Below are 25,221 nucleotides of genomic sequence, written 5' to 3'. Positions count from 1 at the left end.
GTTACTTAGTCTAAAGCAAGAATAATTTACATGGAGAAGTTAGGGGTTTTAGATATACTTTGGGGTTAAAAACAAGGGGATATGCTGATGGATTGTTGTAAAAAGTGAGAAGAAGGAATTTTGAATTCATAGGCTTTCTTCTTTCTCTCTTTCCTTCCTTCCTTTATTTCCAGCATCTACAGTTATGAGAGTGTTATCTATTTCTACTTGGAAGACTGGACAAGAAACAAACTTTTTTTTGTAGAACATAGAGAATCAACAATTCAGTTTTAGATATATTAGGTTCTAGATATCTATTGTACACCTAAGTGATAATATCAAATAAGCAGTTGGTTATATAAGTCTAACAGATATGTAAAGAGATCATAGCTAGACATGTAATTGTGGAAAACAAAGTCACAATACTGGATGAGACCTCTTAGGAAGAGAGACTAGACTAGGTAGAACATCTTGGAACAACCCTCAGGAAGACTCAATATTTAGAAGGAGAAGAAAGAAAGCAGAGCCAAGAAAGGAAACTATGAGAAAGAAGGAAAGAGAAGAATGCCCAGAGAAACCAAGAAAAGAGAATGTTTCATATCTAATGAAATCATCAATTGTGTCAAATACAGCTGAAAAGTCATGTAAGAACAAATAAAAGTGACCATTAGATTTGGCAACATAGAGGCTAATACTGATTGTGAGAACTGTTTTAATAGAGTACTGGGGCAGAAGGACCCAGGAGGGTTAATAAGAGAGTAGATATAAAACATATAGAACAATGGAATAAAATTGAGAGTCCATAAGTCCATATATTTATGACCATATGTTTATGATCAGTTGATTTTCAACAAAGATGCCAAGACAATGGCGAAATAATTGTCTTTTCAACAAGTAGTGTTGGAACAACTGAATATTGATATTCAAAGAATGAAGTTGGACTCCTATCACACACCCTATAGAAAGTTCATGGATAATACACCAAAATTTAAGAGCTAAAACTATAAAACTCTTAGAAGAAAACATAGAAGTAGATCTTTGTAACCTTAGATTAAGCAATGGTTCCTTAAATACAATACTAAAAGCACAACTGATGGAAGAAAAAATAAATTGAACTACATCAAAATTACAATCATTTTTGCTGTGATACCATCAAGAAAGTGAACATACAATCCATGAATGGGATAAAATATATCATATTACAAATCATATATCTCATAAAGGCCAGTATCCATAATATATTTTTTTAAAAGGCTTAAATGTCAGCAATAAAAAGACAACCCAATTTAAAAGCAGGTAAAAGATATGAATAAACACTTTTCACAAGAAGATATACAAATAACTAATAAGCACATGAAAAGATTCTCAACATCATTCATCATCAGGGAAGTGCAAATCAAATTATAATGAGAATCCACACCGATTATGCTGGCCTGCGTCAAAAAGACAGGCAATAACACGTGCTGACAAGCATGTGGAGAAAGTGGAACTCTCACGCATTGCTAGTGGGAATGCAAAATGATGCACCTGCTTTGGGAAATAGTTTTTCAGTTTCTCAGAGTATCAGACTGTCACCATATACCCAAGAGAAGTGAAAGAAAATTTCCACATAGAAACTTGCACACAAATTTTCATAGCAGCATCATTTATAGCAGTCCCACTGTGGAAACAACCCAAATGTTTATCAACTGATGAAAGGGTAAATAAAATGAGACTTATCTGTAAAGTGGAATGTCATTTGACAATAAAAAGAATTGCAGTACTAATGTTATAACAGAAATGACAAATGTGATATTTCTGAGCCTGTTTCCTGTATTAAAATGTGAGTAATAATACTTTCTTCCATCCAACTTCTGCACACAAATATTGATGAAGGAAATAGTCTGAAGTCCTTCATAAACCACCAAGTACTTCCATATCTAGAAGAAGAACTTATTGAATATTTTAATCAAAAATTAATAGGAAAATACAGGCGATTAACAGAGTACACTTACCTTTTCCTCAGAGAGGGCTTTAATGTATTTTTTACCCGTTTTTTTCTTCATTGTCCAGGAAATAGCTCTCATTTTTTTACCTAAGCCCCTTCCATTATTTGAAGTTTTGTTTTGTTCTCCACTTTCATTTATAGGTTCCCCTTCATGTACCTAATCAGAATTGTTTACAAAAGACAAAATAGTAAAGCAATGAAAAGCATTGATCTGAAAGCATTGTTAGGAGATTGCAAATTGGTGGGCTTCCTATACATTCTGTGCAGCAGCCTCCAAAATTTCAAGCTATCTGGACATAATACATATTTTTAAAGTTGTCTAGGCCTAGTTACCTCTGTTACAAACTCAGAATGTGAAACTTGTGATGCTGAACGTCGTGAGCTTCACAGTTGAAATTATTAAAAAGAATTTAAGCTGTTTTTATAGCTGTATAGTAGAATCACTTTAGTCCTTCCTATTTTTTGAGATGGACAAAATAGAATTAAATACTAGACATAATGAGTGATTATGTCCACTTACATGAGAGATATTTTATCAGAGGCTTTAGGAAGGCTGTAACGTCTATCCATGCTGAATGTGCATGACAATATCCTCTTGCTTTTTATAGAAATTGAGATGGTCATGGCTATTTTTTAAGAAGTTTGGAGTTAATTAAATTCACAGAGAAACTGCAGTTCTTTGCTCTTACAGGTGATGAATACATGCACATTTTCAACATTCTCAAGCAATATTAATTATGAACTAGTTCAGCCATTAGTACAGAAGTCTTTACCTGTTCCACATACTATGCTAATGAAATACCTATTTAGACTGCTTCTGACTTGTGCTAATTAAGAATCTTGTTAAACCAATGGCTTCTTCTCTATCTCAGAATAAAACAAAGTTCACAGCCCACAAGACTCTATAACAACATAAAATAATGTGACATTATTATAATACATATTAAACTGTAATATACATTACATTATATACAGTGTGGATGAAATAAAAATGTACTCAACACCTCATTCCTAACTGCTTCTCGCATTTTTCTTGCTCACTGTACATAGCAGTGGTTCTCAAAACGCAGTCCCAAGGCTGGCAGCGTCGGAATCACTGGGGGACAGTTAGTGTTTTAACAAACTCTCCAACTGATTCTGATACATGCTAAAGTTTGAAAACAGCTGCGACTAAGTGTTGTCATAATAGTCCCCTTGCTGTCTCTTTTATGTTCTCATCAAGGTTTATACTTGTTTTTGCCACTGGCTTCCCCTAGATATCCACAAATGTCTTCCTTCATTCATCCGGGTTTCTACTTACACACCAAGTAATAGGAGAGAAATTATCTGATTGATCACCCCATTTAAAATAGCCCACACTTGTCCATAGTCCTTTTACGTTTACCCTGATTTATTCTTCTTCTAAGCACTTAGCATTACCCAATAATATATTTGTTTGTTCATTTTATTTTACTGCCTGCATCTCCCACTATGATGAATGCTCCATAAGAGACTATAGACTTTATCTGTTTTATTCATTCTGAGTGTCTAGAATACTTCCAGGAATATAACTGACCTTCAGTATTTTTTGAATAAACAAACCTGCTCATGTAGAACTTTGGAATTTTTTTTTTCAGGACATATTTGTGTTACATAGCCTTAATATCCCAGATTTGCAAGAAAAGAACTCTGAAGGTCATCTTGTCTTGCACCACCCACCATTCCCAATAGGTAGGTTGTCAGTCATTCCCTGAATATAAAAAATCATGGGAAACTTCTCTTTAGTGAATTTGAATATTTTAATATGAGGGTTTGACCACACAGTTAACATCATTATTAATCAATATTATGTTTTGCTTCATATCTTACCTCAAATTGCCTATGATAAATATGAATGGACAGCCAATTTAAGCCCTCATTGCACTTTATTAATTTCTGCATTCAAGGTTATAAAGGCAAAGATTCTTTGCTTAATTCAAAAGCCCTGAATAAAATATAACTTAGAATCACTTTAAAATTTTAGAGTTAAGCTTTTTCTTCTCTCTTTCCTCTAACTTTTCTCTTCATTGTAAAATTACAAACTAAAATAAACAAGAAATTATTTTATTACTATCTATGTTAACTTAGCATCACCTAAGCTTCAAAAAAAAGTACCACAAATATTTTTAATTTCAGATTTTTCTATCTTTTTTTATAGAAGCTTTTAAGAAACTATTTCAACACATTTTAGTTTTAACATTTTTCTACGCTGTTCTCTTTCATAGCCTGAATCACCATTTTATTTAGATGTTTGTTTATATTTTGTCTTTGTTGTTATTTTAAGATGTCTCTCCCTCAACTCCAAGCTTCATGAAGTAAGGATTTTCACTTGTTTTGTAATAGTACTTTGTGAGTGGCTAAGGGAAATCCTGTTATACAGTAGATTCTCAATACATATTTGTTGAATGAATTTTGATGTGCTGAAAATGTGTGAACTACTTAATCAGGTTCACTACATGCTTTCTCAGATTGCTAGGCCACCTTTACTCATCAATGAATCTGAGTGAGCCTGAGCAACTTTTGTAGGTTAACATTAGAATTATAAACTAAATAACAGTAGAATATATCTATGTTTGATTATGGAAAGTTGAAGGTTCATACAATATGCTAACTGAAAATAAAATTATATTGGGCTTCTCACTCTTTATATACATATATTACATTGTATTATTTATAATTATGTAAATGTTGATAGATTATATAACTATCCACGAAGTTTATCTGTGTATATCCATGTATGTATACAAGTTTATCCACAAGTTCATGTGGACATAAATATATAGATGGATAAAAGGAGATATATGTGATATATGTATATAAAAAGGGATATAGTATACACACATGCATACATATGTACTAATGGAGGTATTCATAAAGTAATAATAGATGTCATTTTCTTTCTACCTTTTTTGTCTAGAATATCCATTTCTGAAATATAAAAATATTTAAAGATATTATAGATAGATGCATGTATATAGGAATTTGAAAAGTGTTCTGAGAAATAAGATACAATAAAAGGAATTCATTATAAAAACAAAAAATAAAGACACAATATTTAGAATAAATAATTAAGAAGTGCATAAGATCTAAAACCTAGTGATCAAAAACAAAAGTATCACATGTAAGGTCGCTGAATCAGGTTCAATGATAAACACATATTTTCACTTTTCTCAGTATATATCCCTCCCCTCTACTATTTTATTAGTTGTTATACCTTTTATTAATCCCTTATCACAGCTGGCTGGTGGTTTATGAGATAGTATCATTGAATAGCAAACTTCGGACAAGATGTTGCATTCTGACTTTGTCATTTATTACCAGTATAATATAGAAGTAGTCTTCTCAAACATATTTCTACAATGGTGAAATAAAAATAACGATAGTTCCTACTTTTAGGTAGGTAAAGTATTTAGTGTTGTGCTGCCTTCCTGGTAAGTGCTCAATTAAATGTAGCTATGATGATGATGATGGTGATGAAAATTTAATTTTATGGGGAGCTTTTCTTAAGCTACATTTAAAATGGTTTGCAAATGTATATGTAATGGTCACCATTGAGACATTTCAAAGTGTACAGACGTGAGAGTGCAATTCAGCAGCCTATGCTCTCCTTAACAAATGGACAGTTAAGCCATTTAATCACTTCCTAAAATAAAGCAGTTACAACTTACATGAAATTTAATGTATATATTGTTTTATAGTGGAAATGCTCAGAAAATTTGGGATCATCTGTTACTTTAAAATGCAACTCTCTTCTCAAGCTGATGTTCTGCCTTCCCAAATGTCAGTTAGGCTTCTTAGGTAGCTTTTTACTCTTAATGCCCAGCATCATCATACTAGGCATTAAATAATTATTCACTGATCACAAAAATATATGCAATGCTATGATTTTAAAATATCTTCCTTTTTCTTACTGTACTATGGAAAAATGATATTGACTTCATAATTTTTCATAATGTATTTGTATAACATTCATAAAAATGGAATGAAATACCAACCCCAGTTGGGTCATCTGGTTTTGATGTGGAATTACTCCGAAAACGATCAAAATTCCCAAAACTGCTGCTGCGCTATAAAATGGGAAAGAAAAAAGAAAGGAAATTTAGAATTTGTGACTTTCACTGATAAAACTGCTAAACATATTAGATTATGATTCAATAAGCATCAGTCTCTTGCAAATTCAGGATTAAAAAAGCTCTTCTCTCTGAAATCTCTAAAGGCACTGAAGGTATAACTATTATTAACATAATATTTACAGTTCATAAAATGTCTTCATCTGTTTGTTATCATGTTAAGCACCTTGGAGAAAAATCTATTAAATTATTTTTAATTTATAGTGTTACTTTTGTTCTTGGGAATGGCATATATTACTAAGCAACCAACCAACTAATAAATAACAACAGCAAAACAAACAAACAAAAACAGGCATTTGAGTAGATCCACCATTGTGTCTCATAAAGATCATATTTGTCAAAAAACCAAAAATGACCGCCAATGCATTTTCTGTTGGTAACTCTTGATAATATGAACCTCTCTACTAGATGTCAGAAAGACGAGGCATATACACAGACCTATTAATAAACGGAAAAGAGCATTTAGGCATTCACAGTCTAAGGTTGAAAGTAAAACTGATTTTTTTCCACATTTAACATGGAATTACAATGAGACCTCTGGGTCAATTTCATTCACTGGTTTTGAGAGAAAGCTTAATATGGTAGTAGAAGACTTGTTCTCTTGGATACTTTTTGCCTACAAAGCTAAATTTTTATTTGTATGTAACTCATTCTAGCCAGGTAATTATAAACAATTCCTCACATACCACAAAGTAAATGATTCTCCTAAATCTTTAGAGTAGTTTTCGTTTTCAAAATCTTTAGAGTAGTTGAGTCAAAAAAATTGATATTTTCTCACTGTTTAATTTTATATACCATTCAGGATGGTGGATATCAGACATTATGGACTTTCTGTACCCATAAATCCCAAGAATATTTTCTATTGTAAGAACTTTATCTTATTTCAAACCTATAATATTTTCAAAATAAGCTGGTGATACTGAAAAAGAACTTAGTAGTCTGAAAAGCTGAAAATGGGAGTCAGTAATCTATAAAACTCTGTATGGTCTTTTCAACAGTCAGAGACCATTTTAGTTCAAGTGGCTTCAAAAGCTCTTTTAGTCCTTACAAGCATTCTTATCCTCGTGTCTCCCTACTAGCTATCTTTAAAACTTCTTGTTTCCCTTTTAAATGAGCTGAAATAAAAAGATCCTGACATGTGACAAGGGGTTAGCTTGATAGACAGTGTGATACAGAACGTCGCCCCAAGGATGGTGGCTGTGTTAGACACAATTAACACCTTTTGCTGACTTTCTACCCCTGCGGAAAAAGCCCTTAAACTTGAGGCAAGAGGAAAGAAAAAGGACTGAAATTGAGAACCACTTTGGAAAATACAGTGTCCTTATACAGGGCTCACTAACCTAGAGTGATTTCCCAGAGCATTAATCACTTCAACTTGCCTAGTAGGTGTTTCCACCTGGCCATCGTTGCCCGGAGATCACAAAAGGGAATTGAGTGTTTTCTTGTCCTGCTTATAAACAATCTGAACACAGGGAAATCTGTTACTCTTTTATATCCTTCAAACATTCTTATGCCCTTTTGGAGTTATGCCTAGGGCAATTTTGTAGACTACCACCAGCCTATGTCCTGCCTGCTAAATATTAATGAGGGTTACAGCATGATTTCCACCACTGGATAATGGGTCATGTTGTCCAGGAGGGCAGAGAATAGGCTCACTTCAGCATTTCTCTACACTATCTTCTGCCATTAAGTAATCAATAGTCATCACCTTTTAAAATTAATTCTCTCCTCATTGTATCAATAAAGAGAAGCAGATTTAGGAGTAGTGGTTTTCAAGACTATTACTTTGGGTTTTGTCAGTCATCTCATTACAAATCACTCAACAGCTTTAAGCCAGAGGAGTAGAATATCAGTCTGTGCTAAGACACCCTTAAGAAGCAAATCTAAGTAGTTAAAATATGATTTTAAAATTTCATTATTCTCTAGTCAAAAAGTTAGTGACTTTCTGAAATGGTTTCATAATATATAGGTTATGGCTTATGATGAAAAAGGGCTAATGTCTATTATGAGGTATGGACAATGAACAAATGTGTAATTTCGACTCATTAAGTTTCTAATGAAAAGGTGAATCATGTGGAGATAAGTTGGTTTTATTGATGATAGGACGTCCTTTGTAAGTGAGAATGTGTTTGAATATTGATAATTTTCCGCTGTATAATTGTAATGGATTAGATTTAGCAATATCATTTTGTGACAGAGCTCCCATCAAGAAAGAACTATTATATAAACAAATAACTAACAGCAAAAAAGTATCTTAAATAAAAATGCAATTCATATTTTAGATAATTCTTTGTTTTTGTTGACATTAGATCATATTTACTCTTTAACGATATTTCATATAAACCTATAGTCTTCCCTTGTGCAGTCAAATGTGTTTGTAAAATGGCACAACACATGTGGAAGGTAATTTGACAAAACCAGCAAAATTACATGTATTTGCCCTTTGACCCAAAAATTCCATTTCTAGACATCTATATCAGAGATACACTAAATCTAAATTGATTTATACATTCATGTTTGTTGTAAATCTTTTGTATTATTGAACAGCTGTAAACCCCAACATTGATCCAGAGAAAACAGATTGAATAATATATGGTAAATTCAGACAATAGAGATGTCTACATCTGTAAAAAAGTGAAATATATCTCTTTATAATGCCATGGAATGATCTCCCGGATAAAGTGTAAATAAAAAAAGCCAAGTAGAGAAAAATGTACACAATAGGCTGCCATTTATCTAAGGGTGGAAATACATGTGTGTCTCAAAACAGGCAGATACATGTTTTTCTTCTTAGAGAAATGGGGTAAAATAAGCAAAGTGAAAGGGACATAAGAGAAAACAGACTTCTCTGAATAGACCTTGTTTTGTAGATTTGACTTTAAAACCACATAACTTCTAAAAATATTTATAAACTAAATTAAATAAAAATGAAAGCAATCCCTAACAATTCCAAATAAAAATAATGCATCTAATTTCGTATTGAATTGGTGGCTTAGAAAGAAGAATTATTTTAAGCAATCAAAAAAGAAACAGTAATTTATTGTTCAAAGGACCAAAAAAATAGACACATTTTAACCCATTTATAATTGCATTAAAAAGAATAAAATACCTAGGAATAAATCTAACTAAGTAAAGATATGTACTCAGAAGACTAAGTCACTCATGAAAGAAATTGAAGATGACACTAACAAATGGGAAGCTATACTGTGCTCATGGATTGGAAGAATTAATATTGTTAAAATGACCATACTACCCAAGGCAATCTGTAGATTCAATGCAATCCCTATCAGAATACCAAAGGCATTTTTTTTTACATAACTAGAACAACTAATTCTAAAATTTGTATAGAAACACAAAAGACCTAGAATAGCCAAAACAATCTTGAGAAAAAAGAACAAAGCTGAAATTATTACTCACCCTGATTCCAAACTGTAGTATAAAGCGACAGTAATCAAAATAGTATGGTACAGACACAAAAACAGACACATAGATCAATGGAACAGAATAGACAGCTCAGAAATATACCCATGTGTATATGGTCAATCTCCAGCAAAGGAAGCAAGAATATACAGTGGAGAAAAGACAGCTTCTTCAATAAATGGTGTTGGAATACCCGAAAGCTACATACCAAAGAATCAAGCTGGATTACTTTCTCACACCACGTGCAAAAATAAACTCAAAATGTATTAAAGGCTTAAATGTAAGACCTGATACCATAAAACTCCTGGCAGAAATCATAGGCAGTATGTTCTTTGACACTGAACTTAGCAACATTTTTTGGAGGATTGTCTCTTCAGGCAAGGGAAACAAAAGCAAAAATAAATAAATGGGACTACACCAAACTAAAAAGCTCTTGCACAGCAAAGGAAATTATCAACAAAATGAGAAAAATCTGCCTACTAAATGGAAGAAGATATTTTCCAATGATATAGCTGAAAAGAGATTAATGTTAGAAATATACAATAAACTCATACAACTCAGCATCAGAAAAAAACAACCTAATTAAAAAGTGGGCAGAGGACCTGAGTAGATATTTTTCCAAAGAAGATATACAGATGGCCAACAGGTATATGAAAAAATGCTCAACATCACTAATCATCAAAACCACAATGAGATATCAACTCATACCTGTCAAATGACTGTTATCAAAAAGGCAACAAATAACAAGTGTTGGCAAAAATTTGGAGAAATTGTGTACTGTTAGTGGGAATGTAAACTGGTGTAGCCACTGTGGAAAACAGAATGGAGTTTCTTCAAAAAAATTAAAAAATAAAACTACCATGCAATCCAGCAATTTCATTCCTGTTTTTTATACAGAGAAAACAAAAACACTAATTCAAAAGTATATATGCACCCCTTAGTTCATTGCAGCATTGTTCACAATAACCAAGATATGGAAGCAACTGAAGTGCACATCCATAGATGAATGAATAAAGAAGATGTGTATATACACAGTGGAATAAAAAAGAATGAAATCTTGCCATTTGTGACAACATGGATGAACCTAGAGGATATTTTATTAACTGAAATAAGTCAGACAGAGAAGGACAAATACTGTACGATTTCACTTATATGTGGAATCTAAAACAAACAAACAAACAAACAACAAAACAGAAACAGTCGTAATACAGACAACAAACAGGTGGTTGCCAGGGGGCAGGGAGAGGGAAATAGGTGAGGATGATTAAGAGGTACAGACTTACAGTTAACAAATAAATGATTCGTGAGTATGAAATGTGCAGTGTGGGGACTGTAGTCAATAATAATATAATATCTTTGTATGGTGACAAATGGTAACTAGCTATACTTATCATATTGACCATTTGGAAATATATAGAAATATGAAATCATTATGTTGTGCTCCAGTAATTAACATAGTGTTGTAGATCAACTGTACTTCAAAAACAAACTCAGAAAAAAAACTCTGTATCTAACTACCAGATTATAAAAAATTACAGAGACAGAGGAACATGTTAAATGACATCAAAAAGATGAAGTCAATCAGAAAAATTTAGAGAACAAAAAAATCTACAGGACAAATAACCTGTTTTTTTCAACTGATCAATAGAAAGAAATAGAAAGGAGATGGAAAGTATAAATTAAGAACCTATAAGAGTTGTATCAACCACATACTGTACAGTCCATCGATCTGTTTAGCTACAGATCAAATAAACCACTGTAACAAAAACATCCAGTAGACAACTTAGGAAAATTTTAAAGCAATTTGATGATATTGAGAAGTATTGTTATTTTTCATTTGTAGTTCAAAAGAATGTAGTGAGGAAGAGCAAGTATGTGGACATTAAGAAACGTGACTGGCTGTTATTTAATGATTACTTGGGTAATAGATGTATGGGGTAGATTGTAATACTCTACTTTCACACATGTTTGAAATTTTTCATAATAAAATGTTGGGTTAACAAGAACCAAACATATGTATACAAAAGCTAAAAAATAACTTACAAAGAGTTAATAATGGGTAAGGGTGGAGGGTATATGGGAAAACTCTGTACCTTCCTCTCAATTTTGCTGTGAACCTAAAACTGCTCTAAAAAAAACAGTCTTAAAAAAAAAAAGAGTTAATAGTTGTATAACTTTCTAAGGAACCAATTTGTAAATATAGCATTAATATTGTCTATTTCATAGTTGTTTAGAGGTATGGACATATTTAAGGAGAAAATAGTTCTGCTTTCTAAATTTATTTTAGTACAACTAACATTCTGATATAAATGTATGTCACTGGATACGTTTTGAAGACTATCTGTGATTACATGGTGCAGATTACCTGCTTCTACATAGTCTACTTGGCTTTCACAATAATAGTGCTGGATAAGTGTCATTTGTGATGTTTGAACTCATTTGCGTATGTGTGTCCCTATGCAATGCAACGAATAATATAAGGAACTTAAGAACAGATTCATCTTTTTGTTGGTCACATTTCTTCTCTAGTTTTGCATAACAATTCTAATTACTACAGAATGTCACTTCATTATATAAAGCTATCAAGGTTCTTAGAAATCATATTGTCCTTCTCAGTGAGGAAACTTACAGGAACCAATACTTGCAAAAAAGAAAAATTCTTTTTTTTTTTTCAATTCTCCACCCTGACTGTACTCTCCACTATGCCATTTCATTGCAAAATTTGATCTTGTCTTCTATTTTCAAAGAAACTTGCTATCTGAGTGGGACGGGAAGTATGTAAAGTTAGCTTGATAGAAAGAATAGAACTGAATAGGTTTCTTAAAACAATGATCATCCTACATTTATCGACATGAAGAAGAATTAGAGAATCTCTTTTTGGGAATGAAAAGCAACCTTCTGACAAAACCCAAAAGTCTTGGACCTTATTTTCATTTTTTAACCACTCCTCAACTTCTGGTATCTCCAGCATGACTTAATATTTGGGTAAGACACTGGTGGAAAAGTTTCACAGTCTATTTCAAAGAAAAAATTTGCATATGTGAGTCAGACATCCGCAGTATTTTGAAATCTACTGGCAAATTAAAAATTACACACACTGTGCCAGTGAGTTCTCACATCATCTAAATATTGCACATAGAACGTTCTTTGGTAATAAGTTCTTGAAATTTGAAATTGTTTCAGCACATGCTCAGATGAATATTCTATAATAGTGATATGCTAAATCTCAATAAGCTTGTCAGGCTTTATCCAAAGGCATTCGAGGATTTAATCGTTCTAACTAACTCAGGTGTTGGGATCTTTTGAAGTGTGTGAAACAAATTTAACTCACTTAAAATAATCTGTTAGTATTGCCTCAGTGTCAAATAATTACAGTATCATGAGGTGCCAATGGAAGACAGTTGTATGGGGCGTCAGAGGGCTGAAGTCTGAAAGACAGCCAGAGCTGTAAGACATAGCCCTCAACACTAACACTTTAACCTTGGGTAAAGGCAACTCAGTGCTCAAATGCGTATCAGTGCTCTAAATATTTTTAATGCACATCTGAACTCATAGAACAAAAGTTAGTCTGCATGATCTCTCTGGTTCAGTATCTTCCTCTCAACTGCAAAACACCTAAAGGAAGTGCTGATTCTGACTCCACTGTAGTGTTTTAAGGCTGTGTCAAAATTTCCATGCTAAAGCTTTGCTTTCACAAGTTGATGCACCCAGAGATGTTTTCTGCAAGTTGAAACTACCTAAAAGAAGATCACCTACAGGAAAGAAACCAGAACTGGAAAAAAAAAACAAAAAAAACCCACCAAAAACAACAATGCAGTATGATCCATGCCTGTAAAAGTGGTTATTTATATCAGCCTATTTAATGTAACAAAACAAGTTTTATGAGTGAAAAAGACTCAAATATTTAGAATTCTCAACTGCACCTCTGCATGATTTAATACTGTATCTCATGATTTCCATTGCATCCAGAGACTGTAAATCTGCTGCACTTTTAGGAACTGAATTGAAATTAAGATATTCTATTTTAATTGAAAGGGATTCTTAAAATAAATAATATTGATGTGTTTTAAATATGTTTTTTCAGATAAATAGCATAGTGCAACAAAAGTTCAGTCACTGATATAACCTACTCTTACAAATAAAGAGGAAATGCCAAACTTTAAAAAATGGGACTGTGATCAGGCTACTTTGAACGGCTTAGCTTCTTGTTTTTCCTACTGTAAAACTTCTACTTGACTTATTGACTCCTATATTTTTGTTACAGCACACTTTCTATTCCTTCCCTCTTCTTCTATCTACTAAACCCATAAACAAGTACACTAAATGGTCCCTCTTGATGCTCCTGGAATTGTTTCATTATACCAACATCCTTCCTTGAAATCTTCAAGAATCTCCAAAGGGAACCCACTTTTATAGCTGCTCTAGTTTATAGTGGCTTCTCTGCCTGCCTTCAGGCTGGAAGGCAGATGTGCCAACAAGTCTCTCTCTGCTTATGTCCTCTTACTTACCCCTGACGATCTGTTTTAAATCTGCCCTCTGAACCTTCCACCTACACTGTTGGAAACCTGTTTGCTCACTGCTGTCTTTGAGGAGTTTGGACACATAATGCAAAATGCAATATACCACACATGCATTCTTTCACCCTCCACATTTGCTCATTTTCTCCCCAAATATCTGTTGTAGGCAGTTATTTTCATTACTGCTACTCAAATATGTGCTATAACCCCATTCCCTTGTCAATGCAGTAACTTTCATCTCCTTAGTTCTCAAATCCTTGCCTCTCTGATCATCTAAAAATCACACCACTGGACTAGTTTCCTTAAGCCAGTTCTCATCATTTTGTTCTTTTTCTCAAAATGTAAAGTTTGCTCCACATTGTTATGATGGCCACTGAGGGCTGGCTCTGTGCCAAGTGATTTATCTATAATTATTTCATTAAACAAATACAACCCTTCTCTGAGGTAGGTACTGATTTCTCCAGTTTACAGATGAGGAAAACCGAAGCTCAGAGAGTTTAAGTGGCTCTTCCTTAGTTGACAAAATAAAGCCCAAACTTAGCATGCTGCATGCACATTCACAGTTCTCCGTGGCATCAGGTAATGCTGGTCAATCTGATTAAGGAGAACTTCTGACGCTTCTTGCTGACCAGTATGGACACACTCACTTATGTTTCTAAGCTGTTGCTCATGCTGTTTTTCTCTAAAGGGATGTTCTTCCTCTTTTCTTCCTCCTCCTCAAATCTGGCCCATTCTTCAAGGGCAGGATCCAGTCCTACCTTCTCTATGAGACCACGTGCTGATACCTTACCATTTTAGCACGCATTGACTGCTCCTGATCTTAAGTGATGTAGGACCTATGGAGAAAATCCCACAGTTGGGAGTATTGGGAAAACCATAGCTGATGACAAATTCCACACATTTCTCTTCAAGTTAAATGACAAAAACCATACATTTCACAGTTATACAATAGCAAATTATAACTTAGTAACATTATAGTCAAGCAAATGATTTGCTGATGTTTAATTAAAGACCATAAGGTTTTACATTATGTAATTTAATGTAAATATACTAAGTGGCTTCTATGGCTAAACTTTGTGCCTGAGGTCAGGGCTGTTCATATGAATAAGACAAGGATCTATCCTGGAGGAATTTGTGCTTTATTGGTGCCATCAAATAACTTCAATTGATAAGCCCTAAATAGAACCTTACTCAAATGAATGGCTTATAAATATAGAAGCAATTCCTAAAAGCAGGTTATATTTACACACATAAATTACTAATGTATACAAAATGTCAACTTGGAAGTTTGTATTCATCCATTTAAAAATCCTTATTTGTACTAACTACTTAGTACATGAAAGGCATTTTGAATGCATATGTCTATACCTGTATTTTTGATAGTCTAAAGAAAGGTACATTAAAATGATCACAGATTTTGAACATGAAATTAGCTGAAATCAATACAATTTGAATTAGCTTAACTGTATTCAAAAATTATTTACTCTAAGAGATTGTGTAGTTATTGACTGAGGGTCTGTTTAGAAATACCCAATCTAAAGATGGTAAGCATTTACAAGCTATAAAAATATAAAAGAGAAATTGTGTATTCATTTTTATTATCAAAGAGATTTTTAAAAAGCAAGAATAACTTTTTATCAGATAAACTAAACTGAACATTCTCTTTCACGGTTTTAGACTTAAGCTTTTTTTTCCTTTTCAGTAACTAGAGAGAGAAAAAACCTTGAAAATTTTTTATTAGCTAACACATGATAAAAGAATGTACAGTACTTTTAAGTCTGTTAAGATACTTTTAAACATACTTAATAGTTAAATGTGTTAATTAAAACTTTAGGTTCTTAACATTTTTTTAACAAGTTTACTAGTCAACTGTTTCTACTATTAAATCCAATTAATTCAGTTTTTTTAAATCAAGTCAAATCATTACAAAGAGGCAAACATTTATAGTACCCATTGCTTTGAAATCATTAGTTAAATGGAGGAGTGAAAATTAAGTTGGGAAAATAGAATCCATTTAATAAACTCTTCCATCAAATTCTCTGGAACAAAAACTCCTTTACCTCCAGTAGTCTTAAATGTCCACCACATTCACTTATCTTCTGGGTACATAATAACCTTTCTAAAGTTCTCCCCAAGGGATATTTTAGTCATGCAGTGATCTCCTTGAACACAAGTAATGACAAACAATAAGCTAATTCTCAAAAAGTTTTTTTTAAGTCATTTTTACTACTTTTAAATGAGTGTGTTTGATGCATGATTTTGGTCCCCCTGATTAATGGTCACCGCCATCCCAGCTTCTGGAGTTGTAATGTTTCCGTGAGCTTCCCTCCAACAGAGTTCAACCATTAATCCAGTGGCATATGTCAGCTCAGCAGAGCAAGGTCACTCTTCTGCTTCAAGGGGAACCTTTTTAGAAATAATAAAACTGACAGAAAGTTCTTTTTTGCATGCTTTATGCCACCTGAGGTTGAGTGCTGCAGTTAATATCATAAAGCTTATAAACATTCCCATCTCAGGCAGCACCCACTGACACTATGCTTAAGAATTTAAACGTTTTTTTCTTAGTAAGAACAGACATGTTTATGTGGGGCAAATATACTGTATGTAATCCCAAACAAGGAAAGAATAGGTAGAAAAAAAATAGGTGTAAATTCATGCTAGGATAATTGGAAGAGATGTTTGTGTCCTATAACTTCTTCATTGTCAATTACATTTATTTTCCTTTTGGATTTGGCTATATAAATATTCTAGTCTGCTGAGGGGTTAATAGTGGTGTTGAAATGTAATAGTAGTGGTAGAAATGAACTCAGTTCTTGATAATTCCTAAACCTACAATATATGTTTGATAATAAAAGAACATTTATCTTTGAAGGAATTTTATTTTTAAAATTATAAGCCTTTGTTTCATTGGTAATGACTACTTTAAAATTGATAAATAATTATAGTTAGATTTTTATAATCATGATTTGAAATTTGTAGATGGCCTAATTTAGAAATGATGAATGGCTGGCTGTATAATAACTAACAATATAAAGAATATATACCCATAAGTATTACACAATTTATATAATGAATTTTTTTTACTCTTAATTTAAAAAATCTAAGTTGTATAGCTAGAACCATGTGAAATGTTCAGAAAAAATTTTAACCTGATATCCATACTAATGTCATATCACTATGTATTATGACATTGATATAAGATAAATCTGCCTTCAATCTTATTTCAGGAATTTAAATTGTTAAAATTATGAAAAACATAAAAAAGAAACTTCAGTACGTAACTGTATTTATTTTATGTATAGCAGAGAAAAGGTGGGGCCAGTTGGCAACTCAGGCCAGTCATTCTAAGAAGCTAGTTCCTTGGTCAGGTCCCCATGTCTAATGTCAGGCCCTCATTTTGACAGGCGAAGGAACTTCATTTCTCAAGCTTGCAGAAATAAACAACTCGAGGGGGAACTGACTCATACACTAAACTGATTAGATACCCAAAATGACAATATCAAGTATTGATTAGGTATGAGAATTCAACTGCCAAGAAGAATGCATATTCTTGTTGACTGATCGAAGAATTGTCTCCCCTTGAGACAGAGGACACAAAATCGTTGTTGGAAGTTTGTTTGAATAGTACAGTAGAGTCACAGAAAGGTGGATTAGGTTGTATTAAGGGCTAGAGACACAGAGCTATAATAGCCTGAAGTATATAGCTCACCTAAGTGAGCAAGATTGCTGAGCCTAATGGAATCTTTGCTTCTGCTAATATGGATTGTTCTGCAGACTCAGTGGCAAATTTCTGCTCTCCCACTCTTTTTTAAGGTCCCTGAAAAGCAGCACTCTTTGCAGATGCTTTTTTTTCCTTCAGACAGATTACATTACAATTTTTGATTACTGTTTTGTCTCATTACATTCTGATTCTAGGAATGATTACCTGGTTTTATGTGGGTGTTGCCTGGATCTTTATCAGTGACCCATTTACAAACTATGTCTTAGAGTAGAGGACTTCTTTAGATGACTAAAATTATCCATTAGTCATTACCCGAGTATTGTGTATATATTGGGAAACTACTATGTTCCATATTATAAATGTTTTTGGTGGTAGCCAAAGTGAATAGAAATCACATGGAATCTGAAAGTTAAGAGTTCAGGACCCCTTGCCCCCCTACAAAAATTGCAGTGATACAAATATGAATAAGATATATCCCCTATTCTTGACGGTAACTTTAGTTGGAAGATCATATTCGAATAAATTATGGTAAAAGAAACGATAGAGGTGTGGAACAAGTACTATTAAAATAGAAAAGGAGAGATTATTAATCAAACATGTACTATGTGCTAGAAAATTTACACATGGTAATTAACTTCTCACATCAGTGCTATGTGACGTGCTTTAACATATCTCCTTCTTCAAATAAGCACACTGTAACTCAAAAAATGTTTAATAAGATGTTCAACGTCTCGTGGTTAGGTAGTATCAAAATGCGACCTCAAACTCAAGTCTAGAAGACTTTAGTTCATGTTCCCTACTGCTCTGCCAGAATGACCTCTAATGCAATGCCTTGGGCTAACTGGTGGAAGCTTTCTTGAGGGAGAGAGAGTCCAGCAAGTTATTAAAAGATAGATATAAGTTCCTGAGTTGGAAAAACTGGGCATAGAAATTCTAGCTAAAGGAAGCACAAATAGGAAAGCAGGAGAGTGGTCAGATCCACTGAAAGATGAGACTTGGATACACAAAGAGAGACACCAGGGGTGCTGCTCTCAGTTGGCACCAAGAGACAACCAACTTAAGAGTCAGCAAGTGGTGGCCACCTGCAAGTCACAGAGGGAAGCCTGGAACAGATCCTTCCCTTTTGACTCTCAGAGGAAACCTACCCTGCTGCACCTTGATCTTGGACTTCCAACCTCCAGAGCTGTAAGCAAATAAATTTCTATTCTCTAAGCCACCCAGACGAGGGTATTTTGTTATGGAAACCCTAGAAAATTAACACAGACTAGGTGAAAATTTCCAAAGTTTCTTTATATAAGGGGAGAAAGGTGACATAGCCAGCTGTGTTGACAAATGGCTTTCTATGTGTAAGGAATCACTTTGTCTACCACCAGAGACAGCTTAAAACCCTCTTCTATCCTTATTAATCAGTTCTTAATGGAGGACACTTTTGTTATCTACTAAGAAGCTAATTATCAATGTCTTGTTTCTAAAAGTTCACCTAAGTCCTTAACATTAGAAAAGAAGAGAAATGGATCAGTTTGGGAATGCTAAATTTGGAAACTTAGATATGAAGAGTATGGACTTCATTCCATTATTAAAAAAAAAATCTGCAGGGATAATGAAACCATTTATCTCCAAAGCAAGGCAAAGAAAGACTAAAGAGATAAATGTCTCATTAAATTGATTTTTAACAAATCCAGTGCATTGGTAGTCAAGGTAGTGACTTTATACTTTTCTTTAGGATATAGTATTCAGATTTCCATAAACTTCCTTATACATCCATCATTTCTCTCAACCATTTGTCTCCTGAACTTTCTATATATATCATCTTGGCACTGTGCTTTTTTCAAATATAGCAAGTCTGTTTGATCCCAAACCTTTTGCTAATTGCTTAAAATAAAACTTGATTACAGATTCATGTTCTGTAAAATGGGAAGGCTGAAAATACTTTGAAGATAATTTTTCAAAGCTAAAATTATTTAACTCTTTCAAACAATTAAACAAGGTGAAATAAGCAAATTATTAGTTTATTCTGATTTGAGGTGCTCTAGAAATGAAAATTAAATCCAATAGAAAATTGTATTTTAAAGAAAGAAGTAGAAAATATTGGGAAGTGGCACATCAATATGGGGGTAAGTTTCTGGTGGTTGTGAACAGAGGAATGAGGGCATTTATTGAAGTATGAGCAGCAGCTGGAAGCAAGAACTGTGCAGGGCAGTGTCAGCCTTTCTGTTTACCACCTTTAAGGCCCATGGGGTAGGTTTCTTTTTTATACATGGAGATGTATATGACATATGCTAACAGATCCCAAATTCAACATCTTCTCAACCTCTAACCTACCACTCCCCTTGTCTGAGTCACCATTATCTCTTTCCCAGTTTCTGTAATAACTTCCTAATGGGTCTCACGTCCCTGCTTCCTCCCTCAGTTTCTTCAGTGTATTTGAAACACAAAAGCCAGAACAAATCCACCAAAATGTAAGCCAGATCCTTTTCTTCCCTTCTCAAAATCTTTTAATACTAGATCAAATCCTCATAATGACCTAGAAGGCCCTCTATCATCTGACTCTTTGTGACCGCTCTTCCCTTGTGTACTCTGATCTGTTGTTTCTCAGACACACCAGGGACACTCCCACCTCAAGGCTTTTGATCTTACTCTTCCCTCTGCCTCGAGTCAGATTTCCTCAACCAGTCTCATGGCCAGCTCTTCATTTCCTTCAGGTCCTTTTTCAAATGTCTCATTCTCACCAAGTCTTCCCTGGCCCCGTGTTTGTCATACTCTTCCTTCTCTTAGCATTTATCGTTACTGAGCGTACTATGTATTTAACATATTCATCTTGTTTATTGTCTGTCATCCCCAGTAAATGTAAATCCTGTAAGGGTAGGGATGTTTTATTCATCACTGTATTCCCAGCATATGGTGTATTTTGTCCATAGGGAGCACTCAATAGATATTTGTTGCTTTGAAGAATGAATGAATTAATTTCTAAGTCTTTTGAAGAGACTAGTAGAAAGAAAAAATATCTCCAGATTGGGAAACTTTAGAATTCTTGATCCTGGCGCACATTCTATATTAGGTAAATCAGAATATTTGAAGATGGAACCCAATCATCAGTATTTCTTAAAGCTCTTCAGTAATTCAAATGTGCAGCCTAGGTTGAGAACCATCAATGTAGACATCATTTCCAAACTTTAAAGTGCTCACAGAACTCCTGGGTATCTCACTGCAATGTATATTCTGATTTAATAAGCCTAAGGTAGGCCAGAGAATCTGCATTTCCAACAAACTCCTGGAATGCCAACGCTGCTAGTCTGTAGGACCACAGCAAGTATCTAGATCCACATTCAACTCAATCCTTGGTGGCCCTGTGATACTTTTTACCATGGTCTATGCTCCATTTCCTTCTAACTTACCTTACTTGGTTTTAAGTTTTTAAGTATTTCCTTTAAATACTTCTTGGAAAACAAATATGACATTAATACTGACTAAATACATAAGTGAAGAGAACCTTTTGAGAGATTTTTTTAGATGCACGGTGGGTAATAACCAAAAGTAAAAATAAACATTTAGTTACACCCACCATTTTTTTAATGGGAAAAATGGATTTAAAATAGTACCTACATTGTATATTATACTTCTAACTTGGGGTCATTTTGTTTGAAAACTGAAAACATTCAACTGAATTCACGTAAATTAAAGTCTTAAAATTGTACCTCAGACAAAGAAGCAGAAGGAAGTAGCAGGGGGAAACCCACAGGTTTAGAAGAAAAGCTGTCCCATATAATCCTAATTCAATTTTTTTTTTTTTTTTGGCTAGCTATGATATCTTGAGCAAAATATTTCACATCTACAGGACTTCTTTCCTTTTCTATAAATTAGAGAGTGGGAAGGGGGGGAATGCCATAAGCCCCTTGTGCAAGCGCTTGGCCTAATGGAAGCACCACTTCATAGAAACACTACTTCTATTTTCTTATACCTGGTGAGACAAGAGTTAAAAATGTATCTTAACAGTCTTGATAGAAAAAGCAATGAAGAAAGCTCTTTAATGCCACAACTATGTGTCATCCTTGTCTAGGAGCATAAATTTGCACAGCGGGCAGTGCAGTGAAAACAGCTCATAATCAACTCATCACCTCTCATCATTGCTAGGATCAAATGCAAATGGGAAAGAATGCCACTTCAGTCATTGCTAGTGAAAATTAGCATCTGTGACACTAATGGTGTCTCATTTAGTATGCACTTTAGATTTTAAAAAATGGTTTTAAAAAAAAAGCTATTTCCAGAACTGCCATTATTCCAATGTTTCCCTTTAAAATAACGGTGGTATTTGAATCTCCTTTACTCAAAGAAATACCTCAGTTAAAATTTATTAACACAGATGATGAATCCCTGCCCAATAAAGGCTGACCTGTTCTAATTACAGTTGCAGACCTTCGTTTGTAAGGTCTGTTCCTTTTCTGTTTTCAAAATTTCTACCGTATTCCCTGACCTGGAACAAAGGTGTACTTGTTACTTAACAATAGGCCTCTCTAGGGATTCTTATGCAACATTCGCTTTATTGGAGTTCTTCTTAAAATAAAACTTAAAAATGAATTATAGTTGTATTTACACACATGCATACAAACTTTCTTATGTATACACTAACAAGTTCGCTACCAAGAATAATGAAAATACATAGTTTTGGTCAGTATTCATACTTGAACCAGGTTATATACAGTATAATTAAGAAACTCCTTTCACTTTACAAATATTTATTAAGAGCCTACTGCATTAAAGGTGTTATGCTAGGTGCAGGAGGGAGATACATGCTTACACTTATCTCAATACTAAGTCATGATTTTTTTTTGAAGTTTGAACATTTGAATACTAAGAAAGTTATTCTTATTGTTGTTTTACAACTGTAAGTGTTGAAGCTTGGGTGAACATCTAGAGGATTTTGTAGGTGGAATTCTTTCATTTAATCAGAGACAGGAATGGAGGACCTCTAAATTTCTTTCCAACTTACAGATGCTCTTAAAGATATGTTCTTCTGGTTTCCTTAAAATTTAGCTGGAAATTAAGACAGAAATGGAAATAATATCTACAGTCCCTATGCTTGTAATTGCAGCATGGTAATTAAGAACAGGAGTACTGGAAAATGACATATGTATCTCACACTACATAGTTTTATTTTTCATCTAACTATGTCAGCTCAAGTTAACTAACCTTCTCTATGCCTTCTCGTCTATAATGCTAAATAAGAGTTGTTCTCTCACAGAATTGTTACAAATATTAATAGATTAGTGTACAGAAAGCTCTAAACATAGTCACTGGTATGTAATCTCACAGTAAATATAGAAAACAGAAACATTTTAGTTGGAAAAGAGTTAAGGAAAATTATGTTCTATAATTTAGGCATTTAATAGAGTGTAATAAGATCATATCTGCTGAATTCTGAATCCTAGATATGCTTAAATATTTTTAAAAATCACTATCAGTAATGGACACTAGTGATGAGAAGGTAAAAACAAACTTCAAGAAGGAAAGTACAGTACCTTGCAAGTATGTTAAGCAAAGCTATTGTTTTTAAATGGAGGTACTAGGGATTGAACCCAGGATCTTGCTAAGCATGCATTCTACCACTAACTTCTACCCCTGCCTCCAGCAAAGCTATATTTGATTGACTAATCTAAATGTAGAATACTTAACCCTTATTTATCAAATTTCTTTCTTAATTTGGATTTTACCCATACCCCATAGAGAGTTCTGAAACACAAATTATAAGTTTCCCGTATGGAGTATCTCTGGTCACTTCTTCTTAACCTACAGTATGAACCTCTTATAATACATATGAATGCTATTTGTCCTATTTATGAGCTATTTGAAGGAAAGAACTGATAGCAAAAATGGAAAAACAGAAGACATATGAATAAATTATTGAGGGTAAAACTGTATTTTAATGTGTGTTTTGATTTATATTTTTCATTTATGTACATGTTTATTGATCAGTCTTGTGAATATAAGAAAATAATCAATTATTTTGTATGTAGACTCATAAAATCCATTGCTACATTTTATATCCATGAATGTTTTTAACCTTCTCACAACCGTAGTACATATTTTTAAAAAACTAATAGCGAAGTCCTTCTTTATATATTTCCTTTTCAAATGAACAGTTTCATAATTTTCATTTGAGGAGCAATGTTAGGTATAATATGCATTCACCATTTGAATTGCATATTAGGTCACCTGAACTACAACTCATAGGAGTTAACATGAACTGCACATTAAATAATGTTTCCCTCATTTTTAAAGTTGTTGCTTTTTACCTACTTTAGTACTTACAGTTAAAAAAACTCTCTCAGAAATTCTGAAAGAGTGAAACATACACAGAAGTGTATGTTTCTGGGTCAGAGGTGTGAACAACTGTCTGGTAGGTAGTTAGTCAGTGTAGACAGTGATTCCCTGTATTTCAGACTGATTTCTCGATGGTTCTACTGTGTCTTTCTAGACACAGGCCCTGTGTTCCCTTCTAGTGGATGAAAGGATTTGCAGTCCTCATTCTACTAGCCATTTATTTGTAGGAATCATCGTGACATCCATCAATGCCATCTCTTAGGGATTTGGTTCTTTCTCTATAAAATACACAAAGATAACTACCCAGTAAAAGTGAATTAAAGCAAAGTTGTTTCTAAGACATAATTCGAATAATTGGAAAATATTATCTTCATATTAAAAGGAAAGGATTTGGAAGATCTGGAAAGTATGAAAAGCACACTTGTACATATACATCCACATATCTCTTTAAATTCATGTATTATGAAACCATCCATCTAAAGAAAATGGGAATTTATTCACAACAAAAATTAATGTTTCCAATGTGACTATTTTCTGTGATATATTTTATTCCCAGATGCATACTTTATCAAATATATTTTTACTTTTATGAGTAAGTCAATAAGGTGAACATTACTCCACTTGTATTACAATAGTTCCTGCAGTCAAGGCAAGTGATGATTATAGACTAAAGTGTCATTTTGAAAGTAGTTCAATGACATTAGTATGATGGTAGATCACAATATATGCAGTTCTTATGAGGTACTCTAAATTTTAAATACTTGGAGGAGAACCACTGCTTCATATTTTGTGCTCTCCCTGAAACCTACTATTGTCAACTCACTATTGGTTGCATTTAACCAAGCAAACTTTGTGTAAAATTAATCTTAAATAGAAAGGTAAGTGATGCCTTTGAAAACTTTGTTGTACTCTTTGGGAACTGTTACCTTGACTTTTTATTATATTAGGGAAAGAGGTAGAAATCATGATGCATTATCCAGCTGTATTTTTAACTAGAGATGCTTGGCTGTCCTTTATCAGATCTTTGTATCAGAAAGAATTAATATTACAAATCATTTATTCTTAGTTTCCAAAGATTAGACATGATTTATTTTTAGTTTCCTTCAGAGAGGTTGTGTAGTATCTTGCAAA

General features: G+C 33.4%; 1 protein-coding gene and 1 long non-coding RNA gene across 4 annotated transcripts in view; one reads left to right on the top strand and one right to left on the bottom strand.

Moving 5' to 3' along the window:
* SAMSN1 (SAM domain, SH3 domain and nuclear localization signals 1) overlaps nt 1-25,221 on the bottom strand; it is a 128,915-nt gene that overhangs the window by 21,369 nt on the left and 82,325 nt on the right. For both annotated transcript variants that reach the window (XM_045520811.1, XM_010960274.3), the window contains 2 exons: nt 5,980-6,051; nt 1,974-2,123 (listed from right to left, as the gene is read on the bottom strand). In XM_045520811.1, the coding sequence (XP_045376767.1) occupies nt 1,974-2,123; nt 5,980-6,051 (222 nt within the window). The remainder of the gene's footprint in view (nt 1-1,973; nt 2,124-5,979; nt 6,052-25,221) is intronic.
* The window catches only part of LOC105073091 (uncharacterized), a 159,342-nt gene that overhangs the window by 97,719 nt on the left and 36,402 nt on the right, over nt 1-25,221 (top strand). Inside the window, exons 3-4 of one of the 2 annotated variants that reach the window (XR_012506217.1) lie at nt 174-623; nt 3,583-3,676. This is a non-coding gene — a long non-coding RNA (uncharacterized LOC105073091). Of the gene's footprint in view, nt 1-173; nt 1,973-3,582; nt 3,677-25,221 lie in introns of those variants that run through there. The other variant, XR_835666.3, reaches the window with a different exon arrangement.

The sequence above is a fragment of the Camelus bactrianus genome, chromosome 1 (assembly GCF_048773025.1).
Source record: "Camelus bactrianus isolate YW-2024 breed Bactrian camel chromosome 1, ASM4877302v1, whole genome shotgun sequence".
Classification (NCBI taxonomy): domain Eukaryota; kingdom Metazoa; phylum Chordata; class Mammalia; order Artiodactyla; family Camelidae; genus Camelus; species Camelus bactrianus.
The sequence above is the reverse complement of the archived record's forward strand: the minus strand, read 5'-3'. Positions and strand labels throughout refer to the sequence as shown.